This window comes from Orcinus orca, chromosome 20 (genome assembly GCF_937001465.1).
Source record: "Orcinus orca chromosome 20, mOrcOrc1.1, whole genome shotgun sequence".
Taxonomy (NCBI): Eukaryota; Metazoa; Chordata; class Mammalia; order Artiodactyla; family Delphinidae; genus Orcinus; species Orcinus orca.
In genome coordinates, this window is record NC_064578.1 from 11,371,659 (window position 1) to 11,391,878 (window position 20,220).

Here is a 20,220-nt window from a genome sequence, read left to right on the forward strand (position 1 = left end):
CACCACAATGAGAAGCCTGCGCACCTCAACTACAGAAAGCCCACGCACAGCAACGAAGATCCAAAAATAAATAAATTAACTAATTAATTAAAATAAATAAATAAATAAATTGTTAGGACATAAACACTTGTAAAGTTGCCTGGAACTCAGCCACTGTTTAAATGAAAATGTTAGTTATATCTTTTGGCTTAGGACACTGTGAAAAAATTACTGAAATACATTAAGGTACCCTGGACAAAAAAGTTGAAGAGCTTCTGGTATCAACTCAAATAGCCCTGATCAAATAACTGATGCTTTTTAGAATTTAAATTAAAAGTTATGTTGAGACCAATGCTCTCATTCACCCCAGAATAAAAAAATAAATAAATTACAAAACCTGTCAAGAATATATACTTGATGAAGTTTCTGCCACCTCCTTCTTTAAAACTAAGACTGGGAACTTCATGTTTTGCTTTTAGGATTTTCCCAATTTTAACTGAAAATAATGTTACTGCTTTTCCTGATTATAAAAAACAGATATGCACTGTACAGAAATCAAACAATATAGGAAACAATAGAGAAGAAATATAATTTATAATTTCAATATATAAAAATTACCACTATAAACATATATGTGTGTGTGTATAATGTATTATGTTCATAAATGTAATCATAAAGTACACGCTACTTTACAACCTTTTTAAGGATTCAAAAATAAATAATGGGCATCTCTCCGTGCCAATTAAATTTATATGTATTTTAGCATTTTTATAGATTCACAGGAATCTATTCAAAGAATATTTAAACAGGTATTTAATTTTTTAAGCATTTCAAATCAATAACAATCTAGAAGAAAGAGGGAATTTTAAAAATAAAATTAAAACAATTCTAATTGGTAATCAGAAAAGAAAAGGACAGAGAAGGCTATTCTTTAACAGACCTTGAACAATGTTTTAAAAGAGAGCAGATATAAGTGACTACACCTAAAATTCTAAAGAATGAATCTATTGGGATACATGTACTGTTTCTATTTGATCTGCTGCAAAAGATACTGTGTCCATTTTCCTAGATTCCTGTTAGACTTGACTTTTCATATTTTTTAATTACAATGTGAAAGACTGGATTGTGGATTTTATTTAAATTCATCATATAGTAGTTCTATTTGACTACTAGTAACCTATGGCAAATTACATTGTATAGTGAAGTACTGATTCTCACTAAAGGTTTTAAACAATTATCTTTTATACTTTTCTCCCTGAGAGTCATTTCAACACAAAGTAGAACATAAACAAATGAATATATCAACATGCCCCAAACTGAAGTGGCATGTATGATTTTATTTATTTATGGCTGTGTTGGGTCTTTGTTGCTGTGTGCGGGTTTTCTCTAGTTGCGGTGAGTGGGGGCTACTCTTCGTTGCAGGGCGCAGGCTTCTCTTGTTATGGAGCATGGGCTCTAGGCACACAGGCTTCCGTAGTTGTGGCATGTGGGATCAGTAGTTGTGGCCTACAGGCTCTAGAGCGCAGGCTCAGTAGTGGTGGTGCACGGGCTTAGTTGCTCCATGGCATGTGGGATCTTCCTGGACCAGGGCTTGAACCCATGTCCCCTGCATAGGCAAGTGGATTCTTAACCACTGCGCCACCAGGGAAGCCCCAGTTGATATTCTTAAAAAGTTGATATCAAAAGATTTCCTTAATACTATTGCTCAATAAGTGGTTTACGTCCAAGCAACTTAATAAATATTTATGCCCTTAACAATTGTCACCCCTACCTCACTCCCACTTGGGTTTCTGCCCCAAGACATGGGGACATAGAGGACAGCTCCCTTTGCAGTTCTATCCTCACCTCCATCGAGGGACTGATGGCCATCAGCCTCAGTCAGCCCCCACCCAGATTTCCTTGCAGGTCCACAGAGGACAAGGGGAGGGCTTCTAGATGAGTGTGTGTGTGTGTGTCTGTGTGTCTGTGTCTGTGAGTAAGAAAGGTGTGAGTGTGTAAAGAGTATAGGAATGATCTTATGAGTGTGCAGGTGCGTGTGTAAAGATGCTATGGGTCTATGAGAGTAGGTGTGTGAGTGTGCTTGTGTATGGATGAATGAGTGAGGAGGTGTGTGTGTGTGTGTGTGTGTGTGTGTGTGTGTGTGTAGACTGTGTGTGACAAGTGGCTTTGAGATATGTGAGTATATGCATGTATAGATGTGTGTGGGAGATTTGTACAATGACATTAGTTTACACAAAAAGAATGTGTGTAAATGACTGTGTGGGTGTGAGTGTGAGCACATATGTAAATTTATGTACACCTTTATGTGTAGGTTTGATCCAACTTAAAGTTAGTTACAGTAAAAAGAGAACTACATTGTTTAAGATTCTGTCAGATGGTTTTTTTTTGGCTGTGCCTCATGGCTTGCAGGATCTTAGTTCCCCAAAAAAGGACTGAACCCGGCCCTTCGGCAGTGAAAGCACGGAGTCCTAACCACTGGACCACCAGGGAATTCCGTCTGTCAGATTTTTAAATATATTTTTAATGTTCCTCCTGGTTTCAATTGCAATTTATTAAGCCATAGATTCTGTGTTTAATCTACATAGATTAAGCATGAACCGCAATACATGTTGATGTGCACCCAGGGAAGCGGTACAACATGGCAGGTAGCACGCAGGGGGACTTCCTGGAACCAGGGGGCTTAGATCCGACGCTGGGCTCTGCCTTTAGCCATGTCCTCTTAGCCAACTTACTTAACCGCTCTGTGCATCTATTTCCATGTTTACAAGAAACAAACACTCCAAGAACAGGTTCTAAGGGTTTTTGTGAAGATTAATTTAAATACATATTAATTTATTTATTTAAAATAAATTTTAGAACAGAGTCATTGCACAAGTCTCTCACACAATGCATAAGCTCACGCACATATCCAAAATTGCCCTACATACTCATACAAGTCATGACACACACAATGACACAAGTCCTCAAGCATTAACCCATGCATGTGTACACTCACACATGCACACGCTCACACACAGCCACACCATCCCTACACACACACTTGTAACGTCATTCAGACACATTCCCAGGCCCTTCACTCACTCACATCACCCTACACAAGTCACTCACACACACACACAAACCTAAATACTAATTCATGTTAAGTTAGAATACAACCTACTAAACAGGATTTCTTTTAAGTCTCTATTTAATAATGCTTTGGAAGCTATGTCAACAGGTATAGCATATACGACCAAGACAGGTGGATACATATTTTCTTCTGAATATAAGAGAATGGAATGAACTTAGAGATACTTTTGGAAGTTTAAAAGGTATACAAATATAAAAGGTACGTTGGTTTTTGCTGTTATTTTTAAGATTTCCAGGGTTACCATTAGCCTAAAATTTTCTTTAAAAAAATGTATAGTCAAGATCTATCCATAATTTGCTACTTCTGAAAAGCGTTTTTAAGGTGTGGTACCGAAACCATAATTCTCCTACTGTGCTGTCTCATGCTCTGTTTTACAAGCGTGCACCTCCGGAAAGCAGGCAAGATGGATTCCTTGTGCAAATGGCAGCTTCAGAGAAACCCATGTTGGAGAGGTGTGGGTCTACCTGTACCAAAAGAACGTTCTGCGATCTGAGACGGTCAAAATGACCATCACTCACAGTGTGGATGACCGAACCTGCCCACCCATTGAGGGTGAGGGCTCCCTGCTTCTGTGAGTGAGACCCACCTCAAGAGAGCTGGCCCAGGGAGCCTTGCTACAGGGCTTCCCCAAAATCAGGATTAATGTTCCTGAGCTGGCGTGGCTGTCAATATGGAGATGGTCACTGTCATTTATTCCCCAAATCAAGCCAATTGAGGTTTATCGTCTCAATTCTCCCTTTATCATCTTTCATTATAGAAAGTATTATTTTCTCTACAAATTGAGTTAAATAAACACATATTCATAGATAGGAAATGATGGCCTTCTAATCCATTGCTAAATAAGATTATAATTATTTTTTTCTACACATAGAATAATATCTACTAGTGTTCAAAACAGGATCCACAGACATTGATAAACGGTCTTCAGATATAATAGATGTGTGTTTATGTTGATAAAATGTTTCATACAAATAAAAAGTTATTTTTAAAACTCAGAATTTGGGACTTCCCTGGTGGCGCAGTGGTTAAGAATCTGCCTGCCAATGCAGGGGACATGGGTTCGAGCCCTGGTCTGGGAAGATCCCACATGCCACGGAGCAACTAAGCCTGTGCGCCACAGCTACTGAGCCTGCGCTCTAGAGCCCGCGAGCCTCAGCTACTGAGCCCGCATGCTGCAACTACTGAAGCCTACGCACCTAGAGCCCGTGCTCCGCAACAAAAGAAGTTACTGCAATGAGAAGCCCACACACCGCAATGAAGAGTAGCCCCCACTCATCACCGCAACTAGAGAAAGCCCGCGCGCATCAATGAAGACCCCACGCGGCCAAAAATGAAAAAAAAAAAAGTTAAAAAACCTCAGAATTTATGTGTTTGCTCAAAATATATATTGAACACTACTACACGGTTGGGGTTAAGTTTGTCACATTGCTTAATTTTTTTTAATCTGGAAAGGCTATGACATTCCACTGAACTCAATAATTAAAAATAACTGCCTTGATGACTGGCAAGATTATTTGGCTATAGTTGCCCATGCCTAAAAATACTTTAAAATTATTAACTATCAATTATTATATTAAAAGTTACTTGTCCTCTGCAATGAACGCCCAAAGCTTGCACTAGCATGCCCTGTACTGGAGTTCCTATTGAAACTACTGGATCGTCCTCACACCTTTATCAACACTACGGCTCCAAACTTTTTCACAGGGAGTTTCCTCTTCATTTTCCCTGCAGAGAAGATAGTAATGGGTTCTTCAAGGTACACATCAGGACCATAGCAACCAGTTAAATTCCTATGCCTCTGAAATATTATTCAGCTGTCATGGAAGCAAAAGCCAGTGTGATAACTGACCACATAGGTCTCTGATTTACTGGTACCTGATGGTCTAGATTACTGTTAGGGTTTCCTAAGCTATTGCGTTTAATGATATATTTTTGATACATTTATACCCCTCTAAAATTATAGCAGCATCAACATCACCTTTTGTGAATTGGTAGCTATTTGTACATATAAATAACATGGTCACATGTCTTCCAGCTAAATTTTATCACTGGAAATATGAAGTATAAAACTAAAAGAATATTTTCTTATTTCTAATGTGAATATTATCTCTTTCCTGTGGAACAGATGATGGTAAGAAAAAGGAGAGAAAAATGTTTGTTTTACATACAAATTTCAATCTGCTGCCAAAAGTTTGAAAATGGACAGGTCAAAATAGAGAAGTGAGATTGCCTTTACCTGTCTGTGATTCCACATGAGTCTATCTGAAGGTCGCTGAAGTTCCCAAGGGACTCCTGCTGAACTGAAATCAGATCTACCATCTTGTGATTGATAGAAATGCGTCTCATACATCCCTGAAACCCACCAAGTGGACTTTTACATTTGGATCCAAAGCTGTTGTCAGGACAACCTGATAAAAACAAAACAATACAAAGTTGATCAGGATACATCATAATGAATCAGGACTCAGTATCTTCACTAAAAAAATTTTTAAAATAGGCATTTGATTATTAAATTGAAATGGAGGGGAAAGCCTACTGCAGTCATCATTCATTTGATCTAAATTACACATAGCAATTCATACAAACATATTTCTCTTTATTACCATAGGATTCATAGGAAATTACTACTGTTATAATAATTACGTGCAAGGATACTAACTTGATCCCAACTTTAGAAATACACAGATCAGCTCCAGTATCCTGAACATGTCATTCAGCAGTATTAAATTATATATAACTCAAACACAGGAACTTAGTCTTTTGGGATGCAAAGAGAAGAGCATAAAGGATGAAAGCATGCACTGTAGACAAGAAAAGATAAATCAATAATGCTGAAATACCTTTGTGTTTAAGGCTATTCGGAAAAGGAGTTACGATGACTTGGAATAAAATTACAACTATTTATGTAATTAAATACTTTTCATATGCATATAAGAGCCACATATACATGCATTTTAATAAATCATAATGGCTTAATGTCAAAAACATTTCATTGTTTGACTTTATTTATTCTCTGCCTCATAAAGGAGTGTTCCATTTATATTGATTTTTTTCCTAACACTTATCTAAGACCTGTTTCTAATTATTTAAATAATAAAGAACTATAATATTAACCATTTCTGTCTGGGGTTTAATGATGTTCTCAGTGTTTCTCTATCCAAGTGAAATAAACAATTTTATGGAGTATGAACACATATATTATACTTATGTATTTTTCATTAATCTTTCTTAGCTGTTATGGTTGTCAACCACTAATATAATTTCAAAGAATAAGAAATGAATCAGCAATTCCCTAACTCCTGTACAATCCATGCTAGTTTTCTACCAGGGAATTTCCATTATAATTAAATATTTTGACAGAGGATGTTTCTCCTTAATGCTTTTTTTCCTAACAAAATACTTTTACCCAGCAAGGAAAGGCCAGGATTCATACTTAAAACTGTTATCAGGCACATTGAAATATTATATTTTAAGCAATGGAGACTGAAATTTTAAATTTAATATATCAAGAAAAGGGGATGAAAGTTTTTTCAGTATCAGTTAATTGTACATGGTTCTACACACACTTTCAGTGCTTAAAATTCTTCTGTGGTATAGGATACAGTTACCATAATCTGGATGTGTTTTCTAGATGACTTATTAACCAATTAAGAATGTTAAAATAAAACCCGAGAGGGTAGCAGTTCAATAATATTTGGGGGCAGCTACAATATGCCAGGTATATAAACAGCGCTGCTAATCTCCTTTTCTCCAGGTGGTGTTTCCTGACACATTTCAAACTATTTCAGAATAAAATAAATTGTGTGGTATGCCTCTATAGGGAACAAAACTAAGCAAACTCACAGTCACAAGGAGAGGTCATGGAACTTTACAGAGAGCACAGCGGTCATATTATGAGGCCCTTCACATTCCTGGCTACAATGTTTAATAAGCAAGAGATTCTAAAGAACAAAGTAGGGTTCAACCCAGGTGAGTCTCATTAGCCTAGGATAACAGACATCCACAGGTTAATATAATGCAACAGCAGAGAGAAATTCAGCACTGAACTGGTTTGGGATGAAAGTTCTAAAATATGAAGATATCTAGGGAATATTTTCATGCTGAATTAATGGATGGATGCATTACTAGAGGCAGGCAGCATGTTAAGCACCTCTGAGATGGCAGATAAATGATCACTGCACGTACCAGAAGTAAGATGTCGGGTTTGACTTCAGGGCGGTGTAGCCAGTTCACTGGATGGACAATGTCTGATTTATACAAGCAGGAGTGTGAGGATTCTGCACACAGTCTAGTATCTCTAGCTTGTGCTACACGGTGTGTTATTCAATCGCACAAAGATTGCATAGGAGAATACACAGAAGTTAGACTTTCCTCCATCCTCAATCTGGAGAACCCAGATTTAAATTTTATAGTTTATAAATGATAAAAGCTGACCTCAGTAAGTTTTTGAAAGGCATACATTTGAGGAGGGAGAAAACGTAAACAATGATGGGCAAAGAGTGGCGTGCGGCAGTAGATGCAGAATGCTGTGAGTTCCGGGCAGCCCGCTCTCTCAATAGTCACACTCAAGACTGACACGGAAAGCAAATACAACCCAGGCTGGTGGGACAGACTGCCCCAAAATTAACTACCTAAAAAAAGCCCTCCATCTAGATAAAACAGATCCTAGGAGTAAAGGGGACTCTCATCCACACGGCGGAGAAGGTTTTCTAGGGTGACCAACCGCCAAGTTTGCTCTGGGGGTGGGAAGCAGGGAGGCTGTTCCCAGGACTCCAGGCTTTCAGTGCTAAAACGGGAGAGCTGGTGGTGCAGCAAAAATAGAAATAAGACTTCTCTTAAATAAAAATGAGACTTCTATTTTCTGATAAACAAGGAAAATAAGGAAACAGTGAACAGGCTGGGAAACAACATAAACAGGCCTGAAAGAGTTAAGCAGTCTTGGTTATTCTTTAGCTGTTACTACTAACCAACACTTGTAGCTGGACGTCTCCTTCACAAAGCTGAGTACTCTCTGACTCCGTGTGAATTACACTCTGCACCTGGCTTTCTTCTTCCCTTATACTCCCCTGTAGCATTCTTTGTTTCAGAAAGAAGGTCACCGGCCAATAATTTCAGAAAAGACCAACCCCAGTTACCAAGTTGCCTGACACCAGCTGTGGCTGTTTTGAAATTTCACAAAAGAAAAAAAAAAAAGCAAGACCTTCATTAGGATATAAAATCTCTCCTATTCCCAGGGAGTGGCGGGGGGGGGGGGGGGGGCGCTGCTGTGTCCGCTCTTTGCCCGGCAAAGAATAAAGCTACTTTTTCTCGTTCCTCCAAAACCCTGCCTCCGTATTTCTTTTCGGCATTGGTGCATGGAGAGTCAAGATTTTGGCATCATTGGTCACCCCATTGCCAGTACCACTCAGACAATGAGCCCCTGAGCCAGTCCTGCCCTTTAGGGGACCCTATTCTAACCCTCCTCCAGCCATGATTCTGCCCATGGCAACAGGGGGTCTCACAGGGGAAGGTGATGTGCCCACTTGGAAACTGCTCCCCTCTAGCCCATCCCAGAATCCAGAATTCCCACCCCAGAAGCCCTACTTGGGCTTCCAGAAGGATGGACCTCCTCTACCAGGTCCTGGAGGCACAAGGCTGGGAGGAGAGGGAGAAATGTGGCAGCAGGAGGCCTCCTGCTTTCCTTTGGACCCTTGCTCGCAGCCCTGGAAATGTCAGGCTGCCCTGGGGCTTGCAAGGTATATACTTAGTGATTAATAGAATCTCATGACAAGATCAAACATACTCTGGTACTTAAGGTTACCAATTGAGAAGATGATTGAATAAACAGAGATGTTGCCTAAGTAAACTTAAGATTGCTTATTTAAATAAAAGCCCTGAAGTTGGCATTTTATTATGGAAGCTTTCACAGTATATTGTTTAGGGACTCAGGAATACCTTCATAGATGTCAAATCATAAAGAACATGACAGGAGGCATAAAACTCCAATTCAAGACGATGGTTACCTGGGGAGATGAAGAGGTATGATCATGGAGTGACAAATGGATGTTGGTAATGTTATCTTTCTTAAGCTGGAAAATGCATGTGCAGATGTGTATTTTAAAAATAATAATTAGTATTCTTTAAATTGTATATATGATGTAAGATGTGAACAATATGAAGAAACTGGGTGTGGGCTATTTGGCAACTCCCAGTGTATCTTTGCAACCCTCTGGTAAATCTAAAACTATTCAAAGATTATTAAGTTCATTTAATTAAAATGGTGTATATCATATGTATCATAATAAAAACAAGCAAAATTACAGAGTGCACATGTGATATATTTCACTATAAAATATTATAGTGTGAATAAAAATCAATCAAAATTTTGTACAAAAAATAGGTAGGCATCATTAAATCTGAACATGAAGGGTCTAAAATAATTTAAGAATGATGAGCCTATTTTCATTACTTACACTTTTATGCAGTCTGTTATTTTTATCATCTCTTTTTTGCATCATTTAACAAAATGTTTGGGTTTTTTCTTACCTCTTTTGGTGCTTCTAAATCTTTTCCTTTGAAGTGAAAGCTCTTAAGTTGTTCTACACAGATCTTCCTTGACTTACAATGTGGTTACATCTTGATAAACCCATTGTAAGTTGAAAATATCCTAAGCCAAAAATGTGTTTAATATATTCAACCTGCCAAACATCATAGCTTAGCCCAGCCTACCTTAAACATGCTCAGGACACTTACATTAGCCAACAGTTGGGCAAAATCACCTAACACAAACCCTACTTTATAATAAAGTGTTGAATACTCACGTAATTTATTGAATACTGTACTGAAAGTGAAAACAGATTGGTTGTGTGAGAACAGAATGGTTTAAGTGTATCTGTTGTTTACCCTTGGGATTGCGTGGGTGACTGGGAGCTGTGGCTCCCTGCCACTGCCCAGCATCCTGAGAGAGTATTATTCCACATGTCACTAGCCTGGGAAAAGATCAAAATTCAAAGTACGGTTTCTATTGAATGTGTATTTCTTCTCACCATCATAAAGTTGAAAAATCCTAAGTCAGGGACTGTTTGTATATCCTACCATGTATTAAAGGAACATGTTCCTATGGACTGCTATAAAATCAATCATATATTCCATAAGGTTTTATAAACCACTTGGTTTATAAATGAACACATCACCCTAAAGGAAGCAATTATATCTTTTAAGATTGTTGGCATTATGCTGCCTTTCACAGTAATGGATTAGGTAGGGGTTTTTTGGTTTGTTTGTTCACTCTTAATATAAGATGAATGATTTACGGTCTGTGTACTTACTGTCAATTCTTAGAAAGGAATTTGTATTTTATTGATGAATAATGAAGACTGGGCTTTCAACCAAATTCAAAAGTGCTTCTAGACAGAAGTCATGATTACATTTCAAAATAACAAGAAGAAACACCTCAAGTCATGATTAAAAATAAGTCTTACTACTAACAGTTTTACAACTTTGTCTTTCTAATTAATGTTAAGTATTGCCTTATTTTCATTTTCCAGTGCTAAAGATTCATTTCCACTTCCAAGGTTTGCTTTTTGAAGATTTTAGTTCAATCAAACATCCACTGGACAAGTAAACACTTCATTTGTTTTTGTTCTTTAAGAGAGATGGCCTGGTGCTGAAGGCTAATGCCTTCATTTTATCAACTATATCAGTGCGTTATTACTTAGCAGTGAGAAGAGGCTTCTGGGGCTAATTAAGTTAGATTTTTTGTCCACTGGCATAATATTGACCTGCACTGAGCAGCAGAAAAGCAAAAAGAATGCTCTAGAAAAGCTAAGAGGCATGATCAGGAAAACAGTGCAATGAAATGAGCCCATAAAATCTGAAAAAGACATACATGTAAGGCCATTCAACATCAGGAAAATACAACAACATTTGAAAGTGAGAACTGAAGAGCATGGTCCACTTGCAAGCAATCTCATTATAGAAATCATAAACATAAGTCAGTCCACCTCAAAGAAATGCATTTTAGGTCACAATTAATCATCTTGATCTACTCAACATTTCCATGTTCAAAGAAAGTGAGAAATTATTCCATAATATTCACACTGGTTAAAACACGATGACTTTAAGACACAGGGCAAGTGACTGCGAACATGGTTCAATTACCCATATGGAGCAACCGTTTCTCTTACCTCCAAAATAATAGGTGCCCCCTGAATAAATCTGCTCAGGCCCCAGGGAAGGAGATGCAGAAGCCACCTGGCCATCCACCACCACGCTCAGGTAACTCCTTTTGGCAGACAAAGAGACGGAATGCCACTGCCCATCATTTAATCCAACACCTGGGGGAGGTAAAATTAGTTAAAAGAGATACCTCTTAACAGTGAACATTGTAAGCAGTTGGTTAGAAATAGCAATGTACACATCACTCAATCAAGGGCAGCACTCACAACTATTTTTTTTTTTTTTTTTTGCGATACGCGGGCCTCTCACTGTTGTGGCCTCTCCCGCTGCGGAGCACAGGCTCCGGACGCGCAGGCTCAGCGGCCATGGCTCACGGGCCCAGCCGCTCCGCGGCATGTGGGATCTTCCCGGACCGGGGCACGAACCCGTGTCCCCTGCATCGGCAGGCGGACTCTCAACCACTGCGCCACCAGAGAATCCCTCACAACTATTAATAAAAGAAAAGAAGAAGGGAGAGAGGACAGGGAGGTCAGTGGGCAATCAGCACCCTCTGCGTGGAAATAGTTCATGATTACCTTCCTTTCTTGGGGCCTCAATAGAGAGAACAAAATTCTAACTCAACTTTGGACAATCCTGAATGGTTAAAATCTTTCAATGGTTCAAATCTTATTTGGCATGGGCTAATTTTCAGCTTCCACCATGTAATTTGCCTTTTAAAAGGAGGGGTTTGGGAAGAGCACAGATATTTTCCAAAATTCTAGTTTATACCCAACAAATGATTTATCTGCTCTTTTCCACTTTGGTGTAGCCATTTTTTGTGAGACTAGAATATTTAGCAAAGTATATGAAGTCAATCATTACAAAAATATTTGAAGAGATTATAATGCAGGCTGAAAGCCTACTGGTATAATGCAAAGTTAAAAAATAAAGCAGCGTGCAAAACCATATTTACACAGCTGATCATAATAACTTTCAGATTTCGTATTTGCAAGTTCAACCAGTTGCCATAATTTATTGGTAGCTTCCAAATGAATACTCAGGGCACTTTTGGGGTCAGGCACAGAAATGCACAGAGCAGAGAAAAATTTGAGTTGACTGACATGCATGCTTCTAGCTGAGGTCAAGTAAGGCAAAACTTCTTCTTTCAGCTCTCACATGTAAACCTGTCTTCACATTTTTGCGTTTTTTGTTGGTGATTTTGCTGTTTAAAAGGCCCCCTGGCACAGTGATGAAGGGCTGTCTAGTGTTCTTAAGTGCAAGAATGCTATGATTTGCCTTATGGAGAAAATAAATGTGATGGATAAACTTCATTCAGGCATGCGTTAGAGTGCTGTAGGCCACGAGTTCAATGTTGGTGAATCAATAATAAATACTAAATAACGTGTCTTCAAACACAATCATACACACAAGGTTCTGTTGATAGGTAGACAAAAATGTTGCCACCACAGGCTCACAGGAACCTAACCCCGTATTTCCCCTGGGAACAATGGTTTAGTATTTGCTAATTCCATGTTCACAGCAACTTCAGAGAACATAACTATTGCAAGTATTGAGAATCGACTCTATACATACAATTCTTATTATATTCCTAATTTTATATAAATATGGGAAAGGGCTGAAAGGAAATATCTCTACATATAAACAGTAATTTTTGCATAAAAGAAAACTGTGGTTGTTTTTACTTCTCTTTATAATTTTTCTGTATTTTCCAAGTTTACATATATAATAAAAAATTGCTATAATCAAAAATCAAGGTTTTCTTATCACCTATAGAAACAGTCACTAGTCCCTCCTAAGGCAGTCCCAGTGTCATGAATCCAGGAGATGGTGGAGCCTTTCCCTCTTAAAGGGAATTACGTCTACAAAGGTTCTGTTTTGAATACTCAGCAGACAGGCGGAATCTAAGTCTCTCTATTGTAGGCAAACCAGTAAGGTTTACATCCACCGAATAGTCAACTCTGTATGATTTTGCAGATCAAATTACTGAGCAAAAATATAAGTACTCTATTAAATCTAAAAGTCATGGGCCTCTTTCCTGATATTATGTGCAATTTCTTTATTTCTCCAGCTATTTTTTTTTCTTTTTTTTTTTTTTGCTGTACACAGGCCTCTCACTGTTGTGGCCTCTCCCGCTGCAGAGCACAAGCTCCGGAAGTGCAGGCCCAGTGGCCATGGCTCACGGGCCCAGCCGCTCCGCGGCATGTGGGATCTTCCCGGACCGGGGCACGAACCCGTGTCCCCTGCATCAGCAGGCGGACTCTCAACCACTGCGCCACCAGGGAAGCCCTCCAGCTATTTTTGACCACAAGCTTTCAGACAGAAAATGCATGGAAGCTCCATTAGATGCTGAAGCTCTTTGCCCTGTACGCATTTAGTAGAACACAAATTCCATCCCGGGCACCAAAGCTTATTTTTAAATTATATCCATGAAGCAAAAAAGATTTCCAAAGACCCAATTCTGATTTGGTTTGTGAAAGATAATGAGAAAGACCTAAAAACTGAAAAACGAAGAATGTAGGCTAGATACTTTTAGACACATTTTCTAAGAGTGGACTCTGAAATAGACGGCTGAAGAGAGTTATATAATCCCTGACGATATGAGACTGGACTAAAATAAATCAAATGTCCCACATTTGTCATCCTGTGCTTCCTTTAAGAGGATACATTTAGAGTGAAAATCCTTGTACTGAGTTTTGCGTCACACGGACGAACACTTCCCACCCTCCTCACCCCACCCTGCGTCTCCCACCATCTCTTCCTCAAAGCTCGGATGTGCCTGGATACAAGGCTCTGCTTCTGTTATCTCATCTTAGGCTTTCCATTGGCCTGGGACGGTGCTCATCAAACTACCTGCGGTTATGGACATTTTCTTTTCTGATCTACTGCAGATTGATACTTTTATAAAATTCAATAAAAATGAATGACTGAAACATTAAAGAAAGAAGATATATAAAATGCAAGCCCACGGACCATATGCTTAGAAGGTGTGGCAATACCTTCTTGCTATAACGGTTTCTAGGAGACTACTCTCAATTTTTGTACTTATCTTGGTAATAAGTATTTCAGTGAACCAGTATATTCCAAGGAGCACACTCTGAGTAGCAGTGCTCCAGGTAGCTGCTGGGTAGCCGCAGCAGGATAAAGTCAAAGGCTTGGGGACATCTTCTGTCATACAGAAGCTAATTTAGATTAAGAACACAAGTCTGAACAAGTTAAGAACAAAAATCGTAAATCTTGCCCTCAAAGTCCACCTCCTCAATTTGGGATGATTCGTCATCTAAAGGAGGGAAGGATGGAAGGAAGGAAGGAAGGAAGGAAGGAAGGGAGGAAGGGAGGGAGGGAGGGAGGAAGGGAGGGAGGGAGGGAGGAAGGGAGGGAGGGAGGGAGGGAGGGAGGGAGGGAGGGAGGGAGGGAGGAAGGAAGGAAGGAAGGAAGGTAGGTAAAGTAAAATAAAATAAAGTTATTAAAATAAAAAATAATTATTAAGAAAAAGAAAATTATTAAAAAAAAAAAAACGGACGGATAGAACCCTAGGACAAATGGTGGAAGCAAAGCTACACAGACAAAAGTCTGTCAGGACAGCCATTCTGCGATGTGACAGTTAAATGCACCCATTTGCCCAGCTTGCGGGTTACGAAGTTGTGCTGTGTTTGCGGGGGAACTTCAGAAAGCTACTCTTGAGCCTCATTTGTAACAGACAGCGCTTGCCTATGATGAGGAGACTTTTATTACCTGTCACTGGGATTTATTGCTCAAATTAAATAATGAAAGACCCATTTAATTCATTTCACCTAACTCTACATAATAAAAAGGATAATTTTTAAATTGGATTCTATTTTTCTTTTAAATCTACAGCTCCTTCCACTTTAATGTCTGATGAGAAGTGAGCCCCTTTCCAAGGCCACATCATGGTGAAAGAGGGGAAGAAAAGGAGGAATTGCAGCATTTTATTTTTTCTGATTCATGGTATAAGGTAACTAAATGCTAATTCTAGTACACGACTCCCACCACTCACAACTTTCGAATGTAGGGGAAGGGATATGTTGTTGGTATAATAATAATAAAATAATAACAGTTTTAGTGACTATTATTCATAACAGGTACTGCGTGCTTTATATGCATCATGTCATTTAATCTTCAACATTACTACTGTTATTCTCATTTTAAATATGGAGAAAATAAACCTCAAGAGGAAAAACAAATCACCCCAGGAAGTATCCAGCTGGTGAGCTGATTCCAAAACCCACACTCTTCTCGGCCTGCACGACAGGTGGTCCCCTTATTGTTTTGCTCATGTTAAACAATTAACTATGAGAAAGAGAAAAGCAGTCCCTAAGAGCTAGGGGCTAGTGGCCTGGTACTCTCAGGGAGGCCTTGGTGGTGTGAGATGCTGGTGGGCGTCCGGAGCTAGGCCTTGGTGTTCTCCCACTGAGCATAACAAGCTCACAGAACATCAATATTAGACAAGGTCACTCTGTCACTACAACGAACTGGGACCAAAAACAAACCCCCCAAAACAAACAAACCCCAAAAGTACTTTACAAACTGGTTTAAGCACAGACAAAAGCAAGGCTACTGTGCAAACCACAAAAATACCAAGTCCTCTCCTGGCTAATACGAATAACAACTGACTTTTTAAATCAAATACAGATTTAGCCTTATTTTATTCCTCCATCCTTCTAAATAATACTTACAAAGATACTTAACCAGTTACCCTCACCTCCTGGCAGCATTTAATCCCAAGCAATTTTCCATTTCCTTGAACCCCCCATGCAAAACAGCTAACTCAACCTACAATCCTATGACAAGTCATCCTTAACACCTTTGTAATGAGACTCTTCCATGGTTCCCCTGGGTGAGGGTTCTCCTTGTTGCAATAAGCAACAAACCCAAACTGTTTGATTGCAGGTATGATCACTGTGGTCTCTGGGTAGAAACCATTGACACCTCCAGCTGGAAGAACAGAAGAATAAATGGAAAGATTTGCAAGTGCAGGTGGCAGGAGAATGTGGGATCCTTTACAAGAACCTCCTCCCTCTCCCCTTCTTCTCCTTCTCCTCCTCTTTTCTTTTCTCTCTCTCTCCCCTTCTTCTCCTTCTCCTCCTCTTTTCTTTTCTCTCTCTCTCTCCTTCTCTCTTTTTGTCTCCCTCTCAGGCCCCAAAACACATAAACACACAAAATATAGGAGGAGGAAAAAGGTTTATCTCTGCTCCTTGTATATAATATCAGGGACCAGTCTTAAACTGCTACGGAAATATTGTGACACTTTAGCTACCATCACTCTTTCATAAGAGTATAACAGGCATCCATGAAGTAGGATGTGTAAAGGGGGAAGAAAAAAAAAAAGCCTGCTATATAGGGTAGATTCTTTGCAAAGAAGCAAAAGGCAATTAGACAAAGGCCATTACTCAAGGAGCAACTGAAGGAATTTGCCTGTTCCAAGTAACTTTTAGTGCTCTGAAACTGTGCCAGACATTTCTATATTCACTAACTATAGCCACTAACCAGAATTAAAGATCCATGACACCAGATTGCTCTTGCCGAGAGGAAAATATGGAGGTCAATGCTGCCAATCACTTTAGGGGAAAGAGGGACTTCCAGGGAGCGATGGGGCTCTAAGGTGAAAAGCAGGAATATTCCAACAGTGAAAGGGAAGAAGGGGGAACTTTACAAATGGCTTCTCCTGGGTGAGGCAAATCAAGACGGCAGTCCCATTGCCAGGGTCACAAGAATCACGAAGGCCTAGTAACTGAAACACGCAGAGGCATCTCACAGGCGGAGTCGAGACGGCATACTGGGAGAATGTGGAATTCGCGTCTCCTCACAACTAGGGTACCTACCAGGTACTGGTGGGGGACCACAGACACCTAAGGGAACGGGAGGAACCCCCAGTGACTGGGTAGGACGTGGGGTGTGGGGGTAGTGAAGGGGGAGGAGAAGTGGAGGCAGGATGAGATGGGTGCCCCTGAGGGCTGGCTGTGGGAGGGGAGGGGATCCCACACCCGAAAGGGGAAATTGGGGAACCACTGGGATGGCAGAGGATCAAAAGGGAGCATGGCCAGGTTTACCATGCCCACGTGGGCCCCTGGGAGACTGCTGAAGACCCAGGCCTGATCCTCTGCCCACAGAGGCCCCCTCCAGCTGTGCAGGTCCTGAGGGAGTAGGAGGAAGGCAAGGCGGAGTAAAAGTAAAGCCAGACCTCCAGGACCGGCACCCCTGAGGGGCGGCTGGGGGAGGTGAGGAGCTCCTACACCAAGTGGTACCCACCCCCGTTAGGGGGGAGGACCTGGGAGAGAAGGTGGGGGAGGGGCACGGAGGAACAGAAGGGAACGCCGCCAGTGCGTCCCCTGTCCACTTAGGCACCAGGAAGGCTGCTGGGCTCCCGGGCCTAGTCCTCTGTCCTCGGAGCCTCCCTCCTGCGCACAGAGCCCAAGCCCCGCCCCCACACCCCCACCCAGGGCCCCACCTCTACACTGGGAGACCCCGTCCAATGAGCTGGGCCTAAACCCCACCCACACACCCTCACTCAGGGCCCTACCTCCAAACTCCGGAACCCCACACTCCAGAGGCCTTCCTTTGGATGTGCTGCCTCTCCCCCTCCCCAAGTCCTAAGCAGACACCCCACCTCATGCTTGAATGTCACCCAACCTAGGCCCCGCCCCCAAGGGACTTTTCCAGCTACCTAGGTCCTGAACCTAGGCCCCGCCCCATGCTGAAACGTCACTCCCCTAACCGCCTAGGACCCACCCCACCCTAAACCCCACCCCTGCCTAGAGTTCCACCCCCACCTAAACTCCACCCGCATAGCCAGGGCTTTTTTTTTTTTTCTTTTTTCTGTTGTGGTTGTATTTTACCTTGTTGAAGTTGTTTCAATTATAGTTTTATTTTTCCTAATATATTTTTTATCTTTCTAATTTTATTTTCTATTTTATTCTTTGATATTGTACTGTTCCTTTCTTTCTTTCTTCTTTTTTTTTTAACTGCACCGTGAAGCTTGTGGGATCTTGGTTTCCAGGTCACAGGTCATGCCCAAGATCCTGTGGTGAGAGCTCTGAGTCCAAACCTCTGGACTAACGGAGAACCTCAGACCCCAGGGAATATTAATAGGAATGAGGCCTCCCGGAGGTCCTCATCTCAGCACCAAGACCTGACTCTATCCAACTGCCTGCAAACTCCAGTGCTGGACGTCTCAGGACAAACAACCAGTAAGACAGGAATACAGCACCACCCATCAAAAAAAAAAGAAACAACAAAAAAATATGTTACAGATGAAGGAGCAAGGTAAAAACCTGCAAGACCAAATAAAGGAAGATAAAATAGGCAACCTACCTGTAAAATAATTCAGAGTTAGGATAGTAAAGATGATCCAAAATCTCGGAAACAGAATGGAGAAAATACAAGAAACATTTAACAAAGATCTAGAAGAACTAAAGAGCAAACAAACAGTGATGAACAACACAATTACTAGAATTAAAAATACTCTAGAAGGAATCAATAGCAGAATAACTGAGGCAGAAGAACGGATAAGTGAGCTGGAAGATAAAATGGTGGAAGTAACTGCCAGGGAGCAGAATAAAGAAAAAAGAATGAAAAGAACTGAGGACAGTCTCAGAGACCTCTGGGACAACATTACACGCACAAACATTCGAATTACAGGGCTCCCAGAAGAAGAGGAAAAGAAAGGGTCTGAGAAAATACTTGAAGAGATTATAGTCGAAAACTTCCCTAACATGGGAAAGGAAATAGTCAAGTACAGGAAGCAAAAAGAGTACCATAAAGGATGAACCCAAAGAGAAACATGCTGAGACACATTAATCAAACTATCAAAAATTAAATACAAAGAAAAAATATTAAAAGCAGCAAGGGAAAAGCAACAAATAACATACAAGGGAATCCCCATAAGGTTAACAGCTGATCTTTCAGCAGAAACTCTGCAAGCCAGAAGGGAGTGGCAGGACATATTTAAAGTGAGGAAAGGGAAAAACCTACAACCAAGATTACTCTACCCAGCAAGGATCTCATTCAGATTCGATGGAGAAATTAAAACCTTTACAGACAAGCAAAAGTTAGGAGAATTCAGCACCACCAAACCAGCTTTACAACAAATGCTAAGGAACTTCTCTAGGCAGGAAACACAAGTGAAGGAAAAGACCTATAAAAACAAACCCAAAACAATTAAGAAAATGGTAATAGGAACATACATATCGATAATTACCTTAAATGTAAATGAATTAAATGCTCCAACCAAAAGACATAGACTGGATGAATGGATACAAAAACAAGACCCGTACATATGCTGTCTACAAGAGACCCACTTCAGACCTAGTGACACATACAGACTGAAACTGAGGGGATGGAAAAAGATATTCCGCAAAAATGGAAATCAAAAGAAAGCTGGAGTAGCAATTCTCATATCAGACAAAACAGACTTTAAAATAAAGACTATTACAAGAGACAAAGAAGGACACTACATAATGATCAAGGCATCAATCCAAGAAGAAGATATAACAATTTTAAATATTTATGCACCCAACATAGGAGCACCTCAATAAATAATGCAAATGCTAATAGCCATAAAAGGGGAAATCGACAGTAACACAACCATAGTAGGGGACTTTAACACCCCACTTTCACCCATGGACAGATCATCCAAAAGGAAAATAAATAAGGAAACACAAGTTTTAAATGATACATTAAACAAGATGGACTTAACTGATATTTATAGGACATTCCATCCAAAAATAACAGAATACACTGTCTTCTCAAGTGCTCATGGAACATTCTCCAGGAAAGACGATATCTTGGGTCACAAATCAAGCCTTGGTAAATTTAAGAACACTGAAATCGAATCAAGTATCCTTTCCAACCACAATGTTATGAGACTAGATATCAATTACAGGAAAAAAACTGTAAAAAATACAAACACATGGAGGCTAAACATTATGCTACTAAAT

General features: G+C 40.2%; 1 protein-coding gene across 2 annotated transcripts in view; it reads right to left on the reverse strand.

The window, feature by feature from the left end:
• Window positions 1-20,220, reverse strand: part of CNTNAP4 (contactin associated protein family member 4) — a 265,641-nt gene that overhangs the window by 73,885 nt on the left and 171,536 nt on the right. For both annotated transcript variants that reach the window (XR_007474456.1, XM_004280676.3), the window contains exons 9-10: window positions 11,275-11,424; window positions 5,346-5,517 (exon numbers count right to left, since the gene is read on the reverse strand). Coding sequence is in view for 1 of the 2 variants with exons in the window: in XM_004280676.3 (XP_004280724.2) it covers window positions 5,346-5,517; window positions 11,275-11,424 (322 nt within the window). In the remaining variant the exon portion in view is untranslated. The remainder of the gene's footprint in view (window positions 1-5,345; window positions 5,518-11,274; window positions 11,425-20,220) is intronic.